We start from the raw sequence: 13,165 nt of genomic DNA on the forward strand, positions 1-13,165 counted from the left end.
CTACCAGGCACATACAAGTATCACACAGACAACAAGTATAACTAGCATACTAACATCCCTCGGGCCTCGCCCGGCTTCGGATCGTAATTCGGAACATATATCATAATAGTACTTAGGGCTAACCCCCGGGTCTTCCTACTATACACAACATAATGGGACGGCATTGTGGCCGTAGACCCATGCACACAGTGAGGAGACTCACCTCGCATTGCTGAACCCTGCTGATACTCCTCTGACTGCTGACTGGCAATTTCCCGAACTGCTGACCCTTCGGCTTCCCGAACTACCAATACCAAACATCACTTAGTCCAATACAATAATCCTTCTTAGGTTAAAATGACCATTCTACCTCTAGTCCAACTTGGTTCATATCTAAGGCCCAATACTAGGTAAGCTTCCCAAGCCCACTAGTCCCACTAATGGCCCAATTTGCTAAATCGGGCCCAATCCCTCTAATCGGCCTTACCCTAAGCCCAAACATTTCCTTGGCCCATATTATCTGACTTCTGATGGCCTACTAAGGCCCAAGAACCCAAAGAATGGCCCAAACCAAGGCCCAAAAATGCAAAGCCCAAACTGACAGAGTACGCTGGGCGTACATTCACGTACTCTAAGCGTACTAGCCAATGATGTGTACGATGGGCGTACCTGCATGTACGCTCATCGTACTCCCCCCTGTTAAGCCATTTTCTTATTAAGTGCTTAATACTCCACTTCAGAAGCTACAATTACAGATCCTGGTCCTTTTCCACGTCTTAAACTATAAAGTCACTGACTTGGTGACTTTACTAGGCCCAAACAAGCCCAAACTCCGAAAATGATATTCCACTTCCATAAAGAGGGCTAGATCTCATGCATGAACCCATTAAGACATTTAAGATGGAGACTTTACTACTCATGGGACCCTTTTAGCTCTAAGGGTAGCAACCCTAAGCTCACAAACGAGATTTCATCATAAAGGTCCATTCTTTGGACTAAAAGAGTCCATAAACTCTTCCTAAAAGATATCTAAGAGAACAATCATCAAGCTCAGAACTTTATACCTTGAAAGGGTTTGGAAAGAGGCAAAATTCCCAGATCTACAACTTCTCCTTTGATCTACCACCTTGCTTTGCTCCTTACTTGCTTGGAGAATGGTTTTATAACACCAAAATGCTCACTAATGGCCACCAAAGCTTCAAGAACACTCAAGGGAGGATTAGGGTTTCATGGTGGCTGTCCAAGGGTGAAATGGAGGCTGACCCTTGAGGCTTATCATTATTTTTATAGTGGCATGCCCTAAAATTTAGGGTTTCTGGACTCTGGACGTACGATGGGCGTACCTCCTGTACGCTGGGCGTATGCCTAACGCACCTGCGGCCTTATGACCTTATACGTTGGGCGTAACCCAGCCTTACGTTGGGCGTACTCGCGCGCTTACCACCTTGCATGCATGGTCCTTCTGTAGCATCCCAACCGTCAGGTATCGTTATTATTCCATTTAGATTTCATGTTTTATGGTCTACTCGACGAGTTGACGTTGTGACTCGTCGAGTAGCAGCGGGTCAGGACACGTCATTTAATGAGTGACTCGGCAAGTCGGCATGGGGACTCGACAAGTAGGAGCTGGCAGAGGAAACCCTAAATTTCAAGGTTTTTGCACCATATATATCGGACCATTAGCGCCTCCTACTGTCCTCTATCACCCCTTGAGAGCCAGAAACCCTAATTTCCGTGAGTGTGAGCTTGGAGAGTGATTTGGAGCTTTGGGAAGTGATTTTTGTGAAGGAAACTTGTAGATCAAGAGGCTAGCATCAAGGATTTCGTGTGGATCCAAAGTCTACTTCATCTTGGACACGTTTTGGAGGTAACAAGCTGTTACCTTGATCTCCTTTCTTCTAAGAAACTTTCATATGTGAAGATTAGGGCTTTCTTTAGCTATTCGTGAAGGGATTATGGCATGGGAGCTAGATCTGAAGTTGAAACTTCAGATCTGACCCTCTTTTGAGCCCTAAGTTCATAAAGTTCTTAATAGGGTCATGAAGGAACCCTTGTTTATGAGTAAAGTCCCATTTTAAGCTTAGATGTGGATTTTGAGTCATGCAAATACGTAAAGGTAGCAACTTTACGTTGCTAATACACTCTAGGGACCTAGATCTACTGATTGGAACAAAGGGGTAGTTCAGAATCGCTTGATCATGAGAGTATGCGTATGGACTCGGCGAGTCTGGAAGATGACTCGGCGAGTTGGGTAGGGTTTTGTCCAAATTGGTCCCGCTTGGACTCGGCGAGGTCTGGGAGATGACCCGGCAAGTCAGTTTGGACTTCCAAGCACTGAGTCGCGTATCGACTCGGCGAGTCGAGTCGAGAAATTCTAGAATCAGGTGGGACTCGAGGCAGAGAAAGTTATATTCAGCAAACAGGTCAACATGGACTGTTGACCATTGACCAGTGACTTGACTTGACTGTGGGATATCTTGTACCTCCCAAGGGCATTTTGGAATTTGAGTAATTATTGAGTGGACCACTTATGGGTACAGGCGAGGTGGTTGGAGCTATATCGGGAGGTGTGGACAATATCATTCCGAGCTACTAGCAAGGTGCGTTATCCTCACTATATCAATAGGGTCTAAGGCACCAAGGTCGGCCCTTTTAGTTGTTATCTTGGTTATAGTATGCTACATGTGGTTATGATCTGTTAGATCGGTAGCAGGATAGACAGTATGTTGTTATGCTCTTATGATCCGTTAGGATTGGTATGTTAGTGACCTGGTTAGGTCGGTGTTCTGGTTATGAGAGATTGCTATGATCGATGATCTGTGAGATAGTTATATCTGATATCTGTATATGCTAGTATATGTTAGTCATGTGCACATGGTTATTTGCTTGATGTTTGGGTTGAGGCGGTCCTGCTTTGTGCTGAAGGCCAACATACCCTATGAGCGGTCCGAATAGACTGTAGGCCCGTATGGCGGTCCAGTCATACCGAAGGCTCGGGATAGATCCAGATAGACTGTAGGCCTTGCAGGGCGGTCCAGTCAGGCCGAAGGCCCAGTATGCATGTTGTTGATTATCTGTTATTGATATGGTATTATCGGTGTGGTATTGGTATTTTGGGGGTACCTCACTAAGCCCTCGGGCTTACAGTTTCAGTTTATTGTTTCAGGTACTTCCGAAGATCATGGCAAGGCGAAGGCTTGACCGTACCACTCCTCATCCATATGATTGTATTTCTGGGACACTCTGATGAATAATATTTTGAGAACATTTTTGTAAAACACTATTTGGTTTTATGGTTGAAAAAGTTTAAATTTGGCTTAAAATTTTTGGATGTTACACCTTCTTTGTCATCTATTTCCATTAAGGGCCAATAACGTCAATAACTTCAAAGTTTCATAACTCCTTCATTTCAAGTCCGTTTCCGACAAACTTTATACCCACGAAAAGGTGGCGAGAAGCCCTACTCTTCTAGCGACACACCCCGGTCCAAAACCTCTCGAATAAAACTCAGAACCAATAAAAGACCAAAACGCCCCTAGCCTTGGCCTCTGAAATCCATAAACGGATACTTTCAGAACAGGGTGTTACAGCTCCGGTCAAACTTAAAACCCGGAGTTACCAAGTCAAGGCAACGTGCAAGAGCTTGTTCAACAGGATCCCGAGAGTATCAGACATCTAGTTAGTTAACCTAGGCTATAAATACACATGTATAAATCGCACAACACACACCTAGAGTAATTGAATCACTTGTAATCGTATTCTCAAACACATTTCTGTAATTTACATTTCGATTAATAAGATTAAACAAGGCTGGTGATCATTATCACATCCTAATGTTTTATGACGGAGATCCTAGCAATGATCAATGGCTTTCCTTGTAAGACGGTTCATGTTACTTTCATTTCATTTTCACATTCATATTGATTGCAACACCACAACCTTTCATACAATTTGGTTGATATTTCCTTCATCGTTTTTTTTACCAAAACAGTAGTAATGATATTTATTAAAGATAATCACAAAAAATCCCATTATTGTGTTTTTTAATATAAAAAACATTAGTTTTTTAGTGAAAGGGATGTATATGGTATCTTTATTTTATGTTTTTAATAAATAAAAATAAGTTTTCTTCAAATAAATTTAATATATATAAAAAAGAAAATCTCCACAAAAGTCCTTAAACTTTAACTTTATTAATAAAAAAGATATCCATTATTTTGTTTTTGCAATTTAACCCTTAAAACCGGCACCTGGATACAATGATTAATTTGCAAGTTTTACTAGTTTCAATAGTTAAATTACAAAAAGAAAATCATGGATGATTTTTTTTGTTAATATAGCTAAAATATAAAGAAATATATATATATTTGTTTTTTTTACAGATTTCCTTATTTTTTTCAATATATTTTTCTTACTTTACAATATCCTGGTGTTCGATTAGATTACAATGATGTAAATTACTATCGTTGCGGCTTCACTATTTCAAATATGAACTAAATATAAAACGGACTAAATATAGAATTTAAATTGATATATTAATATAATTAACTTTTTGGTTTGTTCACATCTGCTAACTTTTTTTTTACACATCTAGGTAACGAACTTGTTGAAAATGTTCACATATGACCATTATGATTGGATGTAACAAGTTCGTTACATCCAGTCATAATGGTTATATGTGAACACTTTCAACAAATTCGTTACCTAAATGTGTATAAAAAAAAGTTACCCAAATATGAACAAAACGAAAAGTTAATTATCATGATAAGTCAATTTCCATTTTTATTAAGGTAGCCGATCATAATGTTTGCAATATTAACATATTCAGTTAAATTTCATTAAAACAATATTTATGACCATTTATGAGCATATAAATTAGTCACGACATGTTGGGAGTCATTTTGGTAGAATAATTATCAAATAGTTATGTGTGCGTGTGTGTGTGTGTGTATATATATATATATATATATATATATATATATATATAAGAACAATGCTATTGATGTAGATAAAAAGTACTTCTATTTTTTATATTTTAAATTCATATAATACATGAAACAAACTTCATTGAAGATGTGTTCTTTTTTATGTTATTGGTCTCAATCTCTGATATTTTTAGTCTCTAGTAAATTTTAATTTTTATATTTAATATTTTAAACAATAAAATTCTATAAAACGACAATGTGTTTTTTTCCTGTCAAATCTAGAGTTTTTTATTTTTTTTATTAATTTACCAAAATACTATATTTTAAAAAGATATTTACAAAAATGGTATGATTTTAAAAATATTTACCATTTAGGTTAAATTTTATACCAAATCAAAGTTAGAAGGTAAAATAAAAAATAAAAAAAATTGATTTATCAGGGTAATTACGTTTTCGTTTTGTTCATATTTAAGTAATTTTTTTTGTATATATGTAGGTAACGAACTTGGTGAAAATGTTCATATATAACAATTATGACTGGATGTAACATTCTACAGCCGGTCATAGACCCGTTTAAAAAATTTGTTAACTAACTATGTAAAAAAGAAAAAAAAATTACCAAAATAATTATTTTAATAAATCAATTTCCTAATATAGAAATGTGAGGAAGGGTAAATTGGGGACTACATAAACTAATATTTTGGCACACTCTTATGCCAAGGGTTTGATGTTGCATGAGGCCGCCATCTTTCAAAATGGAAGTTCCGGCGGACCACCAATACCATCATCGCGACATTAAGCCTCTGCTTCCTCCTCATACAATGCCCCACCACCACCACGATCCGCCTATTGAAGTCAACGAGCTTCCACCTGCCAAATTCAAACCTTCTTTAAAGGCAGCAGCTGATTCCGATGAAACGGAATACTCAACTTCATTCGCCGACACTGCATCTACTAACGATAACAATTCTTCTGCACTGAGTGACACCGAAGTTGAGTCCAAATTGCACCGCGACACCAACGGTTTCTCCTCTTCGTTTGACGAATTTGGCGGTGCTTTCCGAGTGAGGTGTGTTTTTGTTCTTATCAATTCAATTCCTTTTCATGCAGAAAAAAATTAATTGTAGTCAGCTCTGGAGTAGTAAATATGAACTTAGCGGTGCAGAAGATGCCAATTGAGTAAATTCATATCAATTTTGGATTATCGCAGCAATTGACATGCTTAACTTGTCACGGCTACAGTATCATTGTTTCTAATGAACAAGGGCTGCATTCTTGTATCTTTGTTGCTCATAATTCTTACTATGAATGAATTACTTTTAGTGATGTGTGTAACCTCTTTAAAGATGTGCCGTTTAGTGTCTTGTATCTACATATCGAGCTGATTGCGGTTTCAATTTCATCAGGAGGAAGAAATTGACAAGTCACTGGAGAAACTTTATACGGCCAGTAATGTGGCGTTGTAAATGGGCAGAACTAAAAATAAAGCAATTTGAGTCGCAGGCATCTCAGTATGTGAAAACCATAGCAGCATATGATCAGACTAAACATTTGGCTAACCAATCTATTCCTGAAGGGTTTACCTCAAGGTCAATGCCATTTACTTGTCAAAGGCACCATAGTAAATTAATGAAAAGGAGGAAAAGGGTTAGAGTGGAAGACACAACGGATGCTAAATTTTACATGTCAAAGCACATCCTTTTCTCCTACCATGGTATATTTCCCCTTCCTGATATTATATTTATATGTGCACCATGGTTTGGTTTTGTAACCTTGTTGGATTGGGCATGTGATACTTAACTTGCATATTCATTTATTTCAGAAAGTAGGAAGTCGGATACAGATGGAGCCTCTATCACAGAGGATTTTGATGACCCAGGTAAGTTTGATAAGTAATATGGAAGATGTCAAATTTAACTTACATACATCATTTTCCTTATTATCCCTATCATGATAATTTTGAGGATCCTGTTTCTTTAAGGAGACTTCACATGTACATTATCTGGAACGCAAACAGAACAGTAGAAAAGCTTTGTTGTTAGTGGATCTCATTCTCCATTGGCCATGGATGATGATCTACCAATTTTCAGTAAAAAAAAAAATTATATCACTTTGAGAGGCAATGCCCATCTTGTGACTTTTTTTTTTTTTTGATTTTATCTTTCATTCCTCCACCTTCATCTTCCCTTTGTATTGTTTTTTAGGAGATTGAATTTGAAGTTGGGGCAACTCCTTTTTGGAATGGTCAATTCCCAAGTGATCACCACTAGGCCACCTTCATGGTGGAGGTGTAAGCTTCACCCTAATGAGATGAGATTTAGCAGTTGTTTTACAAATTTAGAATGCCTGCCAGACAACAAAGAAATATCTATTTTGTTAGTACTAAATACTAATAATAGACTTGACATGTTATCTGATACCAATTCAAAAGGGCCATTGTTAGGTTTATGTCGGTCTGAAGAGCTTCTGTTAAACCCAAATACATACACTCCCTAGTCCCACCCCATCCCTGAATAGGCCCAATGAAAATAATAAGGATTAGTAGTGTGAGAGTGAGAGTAAGTGGCAAAAGAAACAGATTCTAGCAAGTTGGAGCTTTAACTCCTAGGGCTTAAGGAAGGCCACACAATAATTACGCATATAGGCTTTTGTTTCATACAAGTTAGTATGTGTTTACTTGAAGAATCCGATTGTTGTAACTTGTTAAGTTATGTTTGTTGGTTTGGTAATGAATTTTAACTCTTTCCTTAATTGCAATTTGCATGTCATATTCCTCATGAGAAAGTAAAGTGATGCATAAAATTCAGTTTTATATATTGCCCAATATTCCTCCTGTATCCGGTACACTGCTTTGAGAATCATTGATCTGGCATAAAATTAAGTAGGTGTTCCAGTACTGTCATGTTAAATAGGTTTATTGAATGTCAAGTTTATGGAAATTTTATTTGATATAAAGGAGGGTGCATTTAGACAAGTAATCTGTAACAAACGGAGATTTGCTAAGCATGTCTATTTCAGATCCAAACCTCACACATCTAATGTGTTGAGATATGATTATTTATGATGATACGAATTAAATTATTTCCTTACCTGGAGTTGATGGAGATCTAAATTCATAAAAAAACTTTGTAACAATCATGTGCTTGTATTCTTACAGACTCTCCTCAGTCTCAGTTGTAAACCTTTCTTAGCATTTGGAGGTGCAGTGAATGGCTTGTAGTTGCTTGGTTTCTTGTATATCTTCCCTCTATTATGTTAGGTCGTTGATACTCAAACTAAACTAGTGTTTGTAATAAAAAAACAAAAACAAAACTGTTTGATTTGCCTGATTGAATGGATCAATCTAACCCGTTTTTATTGATGTAATGTCTAACGGCGTAAATCCTTTTTAACAAAATAGCTAGAAGATATACCTTTTTATTTGCTTAATTCTGCATTTTTGAAAATAAAATTATGATTAAATAATGTGTAAAATAGAGCTAACGTATATACATAATATAAATATAAAAATATTCATTCCAACTAAGCATGATGATGGAACGTAATGACTCATTCAATTCCAAGTTTCCAACCAAACATATGAGTTCCAGTTTCATCTTGCTGATAGTGTTTTATTAGAAAATTCATAAATTTTAAATATGTGTTGGAAGGTCGGTCAGATCTAACTTTGGCTTCTTGTCGAAAACAAAAAGCAGTTTTGACAGGACAAAAGGCAACTAGTCAAGAGGAGCTCGGGTTTGAAGTTGGTAACAAGTGGTCATTTCTTGAAGATAAAGATAAAGATAAAGATAATGAAATGGAGTACATACTTGGGAAGATTGATATAGCTCAAACCCGGGTTCATAAATTAAAGTCCCAACTTGATTTGTTGATCTCAGAGAATGTAAACCATTTGGGTCCTACTTTCTCTACTTGCAACAATGGAGGAGGAGGAGGTTCTTGTGAAAATGGTGTTTCTAATTCTAGCTATGGAGAGGCTGCTTTTCATATCCCTGATATAATTGAAAGCACAGTCGGCCTTCCATCATCTGTTGATGTAACACATCATCAGTCACACGTCGCAGATTCTTGCGAAAATGTAAGTACCCTTTTCCCCCATCAAATCATCCCTACTTTCAAATATCTACCCATTATTTTACCATTGGGGTAATACTACTACTAAGAAATAGTTTGACTATAATAAAAGAAATTTGTAAAGTGTTGCTATTTTCTTGCATCTATTCTAGCCTTTATTTGAATCATTTTAAAAAGCTTTGGGTTGATGCAAAAAGTTGTTACTATTTATTCTATGGGTTAATGTGTTATAAGGATAATAAACTTTATTATGTGTACATATCAGTCACTTTTGTTTTTTTTTTGTACACATTTAGTCACTTATGTTTTTTTTGTACACATATGACCATTAGGTTTAATGGTCATATGTTTACAAAAAAAAAACAAAATTAATGGCCATATGTTCACAGAATTGAAAATGAGGGTAGTTAGGAAGAAATCTAGGTTACATGGCAAATGCAAAGGATTGGGCTCCTAGACTCTTATGCCAACAACTAAGGTGGTGGCCGTGGGGTTGCTTCAATAACCTTATTTTATTTTATTATTATTATTTTTTTTCTGTCAAAATAGTCATAGCCTTGGCAACCAAGCAAGTCCCAGAATGGCGACAGAATTTGTGAACCAAAAGCTCTTTCTGATGGAGTTTGGAATTCCAGTTAATGGATCGAGGTATATTGTAAGATATGTTGAATAGATAATGTTAAATGTGCAGATTGTGGACAACATGGTGGTACATAGTAACCAAGGAGATGAAGCAGAAAAGCACAACTTGAGAAATTGCCAACTAGTTGTAGTAGTAAAGCAAGGAGAGAAAAGTGAAGAAGAAGAAGAAGAAGGAGAAGGAGAAGATGTAGAAGATGAAGAAGAAGAAGAAGATGAAGAAGATGAAGAAGAAGAAGAAGAAAGCACGCATCCAGGCATTGGCACTGGTGAAGAGCAATCAAGTATGATAACATCTTTGGGCACCGGTTTTCAGATTCCAAAAAACAAAAGAAAGCGAGGGGAGCGCAAACCTGGCACAGCTAATTGGAGTAAGCAATGTCCCGGAGAGCCTGATACTAGTTACTAACTAACTAGTTGTAGCTTATGTTATATGCATCCTAAATAAGAATTTCTGTTTCATTATCACTGTCTGTAACCATATGTATCCATTTTCTTTCTTTAAAAAAAACCCAGCCACAAAGATTCCATCTCCCAACCGAAAATGTTTTGTTATTCTTCTGGTCTTTGCTTGAGGTGGGGAACATTATGTAAGCAAGTGTTGCAAAACTCGGCCTAGGCGGCCGATTAATTGGAATCGGGTTGGGGCCGATGCGTCTAATTAGGAATCGGCCATAAAACTAGGAGTTGGTCAAAATCTGAAAAATTCGGAATCGGTAAAAATCAGAAAAAATTGGAAAAACTTGGAAATTTCGACTTTTTTTTTTAGAAAAAAAAATCTGTAATTCTTATTGATATTTATCTAGTTTGTTATAGTTTTTAATAAACTCATTGGTGTATACATGCACACAATAGTTGCTAGAAACATTTGAACCTATATATATATATATATATATATATATATATATATATATATATATATAATTTTCCTAAAATTAATTTCATATAATTTATCCAATCTGAATACTCCTCGAGTACTCCCTGCCTTTCTCGTCCACCTTATTCCTTTTTCTTCTATCATTGCTCCTTTGGCAGTACATTAATGAATTGGATGTGATTTAGTGCACACGTTATAGGCCAAAGAAAAAAAGAAATGAACGATTTGGCTCAAACCCGTCGATCGCTTTTCCTTGGGGAGTTATGAGCTGATTTTTACAACTTAGTCTCTCGTATTCATAGCTTGAACCCTTTCAACCCTAACCCTAATTCATTTAACATTTCAAGTTTCTCTTAATACCACTTCAACCCCCTTAAATTCCATTTAAATCTTTAATGGATAATATTTACTTTATTTTCCCACAAAACCAATTTATTAGATTATATACCCTTTAAATAATAATTAATTCGTTTAGATATTAAATTACACTGTTTTTAATTAACTTATTCCATTTAATATCACAAAAACGAAATTATTTGCAGAAACACTTATGAGATTAACTGAAGTTAACGCCATGAACGAAGGGAAATTTAGATGGTTTTAATAGAAGTTGAAGCCTTTGGCTAAGTTAGAAAAAAGGAAGTGATATCCTTCATCAAGTACAAGACCAATTTTGGCATTCTATATGAAATTATATGTGATAACGAATCTCAATTTATAGGTAAGAGAACACTAAACTTATGTACGAGTTAGGGAATCAGGACGATCACTTCTACACCTGTTCATCCTCAAGCAAATAGTCAAGTTAAGTCAATCAACAAGATCATAATCAATAACATAAAGAAAAGACTTACAGAAAGAAAAGGAAGATCAGGTGAAGAATTACCCTTGATTCTTTGTGTAGATAGGACCACAACTAACAATTCCACATGACAAACACCATATTCTTTGGTATTTGGAACTGAGGTTGTAATTCCCCTAGAATTATGATCCTCACGGCTGGAAAAAGATTCCACAACCAAGAGGATAATGAAAAGATCCTAGCTGAAGATCTTGACACAGTAAACAAACTTAGGAATCTTGCCAAGATTTGCATAGCAGTGTATCAGCAAAGAATGGCCAAATCTTACAACAAGAATATCAGAATCAGAAGATTCTAGGTAGGGGATCTTTTCCTTAGGAAAGTATTCCAAAATACAGCTGAATATAGTACATGGAAACTTGCTCTAAATTGGGAAGGTCCTTACCTTATAGGGGATCTTGGAACACTACACATCTTAAGACCTATTTTTTTTATGTCCAAGATCTTGGTCTAAGATACTCAAGTACGTTTTCCTTCCCTATTTACATTATCAATTATACATTCTTATTCATGATACTGACTTAAGCATCGGAGGGGTGTTAGCCAAGCTAACACCCACCTTTTACCCAAGATCTTTGTTTTGCAGACTCCAAAAAACTTGACCAAGCATTTAGTGGCTGATCACCCCTCCTAAGATCCAAGGTATCCAAGATACCTTCCAAGGTTTAAAGACCGACGTCTTTCTACGAGATTAGGTTTAAACACCTTGCCTGGACGCATGATTTCTAACAATAGTCAAAGAATATGGGGATCGACTCACACTTTAGTAATCAGAAACCTCCATATTACTAACTATTTGCTAGAACTTAAACAAAATTCAATGGAATGACACGGGCGTGTCATACAGCCAGGAACTTATACCCACACGTTTAACATTAACATGTTAAACTTAAGCCAAGGAAATATCTCAAGGATGTGGAAAATCCCAAGGGAACAACCCTCAGACGAGGTTATCCCAATATTTGCAACATTTATATGTTCTCAATTAATGAGCACATGGTCATGTTCGCTAAGACAGAGACATCCGGATCTAAGATCAAAACCAATGATTTAAAACAACGGGGGCATCCTAAGATATTAAACAAAGTATCCAAATTATTGTCCCAAGACGTAATCTCAAGATAACAAATGAAATCAATTTGGCTTAAGTTATCATCCTAAGATATCATCCTAAGATTTCATTCCAAGATATCAGGTGTAAGGTACACAATCATCATAACGCTTTAAGATTATTTCCTACTTATAATCCTAAACCTTCCTTTTTACAATGTGTCACATTTTTTATCTTACATTTGAATTTTTTCATCAAATTTATTTTCATTGATGAACGTGTTTTTATCAAAACATCTTTTCTTAAATATGTTTTTAAGAATAATGCATGAATTTAAAAATCGATTCTAAGTATCCGAACGCAAATCCTTTTACCTCATATTTTTAACTTAAGATCTTTCGTTTAACAAGCCTATATTGATTACTTATTTTCCATTCAAAAGATAAGTATTTCATTCCTAGAAACATTTTCACTTATTTTGCAATGATGGAGTCCAAAAATTCAATTTTTTTGATTCTACTGTTTTACTTTTGTTTTTACCAAGAAATTATTTTAAGCATATTACTCATTTAAATCTTCATTCTTTTGATTTACTCCTAAGAGATACTTCTTAAAAAATTAATTTCAAAATATCTTTAGAGTCGTTGCTTTCTTGAGTCTATTATAAGCTCACCCTTACTTCTGAAAATATTTCTTTAAAATATTTTGCTATGAAAGTAACGGTTATCTCAAACCATCCATAAACATTCAAAAGAAAA

General features: G+C 35.9%; 1 protein-coding gene across 2 annotated transcripts; it reads left to right on the forward strand.

Moving 5' to 3' along the window:
• Window positions 1–5,614: 5,614 nt before the first annotated feature.
• LOC145120787 (uncharacterized) lies at window positions 5,615–10,297 on the forward strand. 2 transcript variants are annotated; one of them, XM_079056581.1, is made up of 5 exons: window positions 5,615–5,973; window positions 6,311–6,618; window positions 6,727–6,783; window positions 8,597–8,982; window positions 9,670–10,297. In XM_079056581.1, exons 1-5 carry the CDS (start codon window positions 5,639–5,641, stop codon window positions 10,024–10,026), a joined length of 1,443 nt encoding a protein of 480 aa, XP_078912707.1. In that variant the 5' UTR covers window positions 5,615–5,638; the 3' UTR covers window positions 10,027–10,297. The 2 variants fall into 2 exon arrangements, with proteins under 2 accessions (XP_078912707.1, XP_078912708.1); XM_079056582.1 differs by having other exon boundaries at window positions 8,600–8,982.
• The last annotated feature ends 2,868 nt before the right edge of the window (window positions 10,298–13,165 follow it).

Source organism: Lactuca virosa, chromosome 6, assembly GCF_052849685.1.
Source record: "Lactuca virosa cultivar CGN04683 chromosome 6, Lactuca_virosa_CGN04683_v6, whole genome shotgun sequence".
Taxonomy (NCBI): Eukaryota; Viridiplantae; Streptophyta; class Magnoliopsida; order Asterales; family Asteraceae; genus Lactuca; species Lactuca virosa.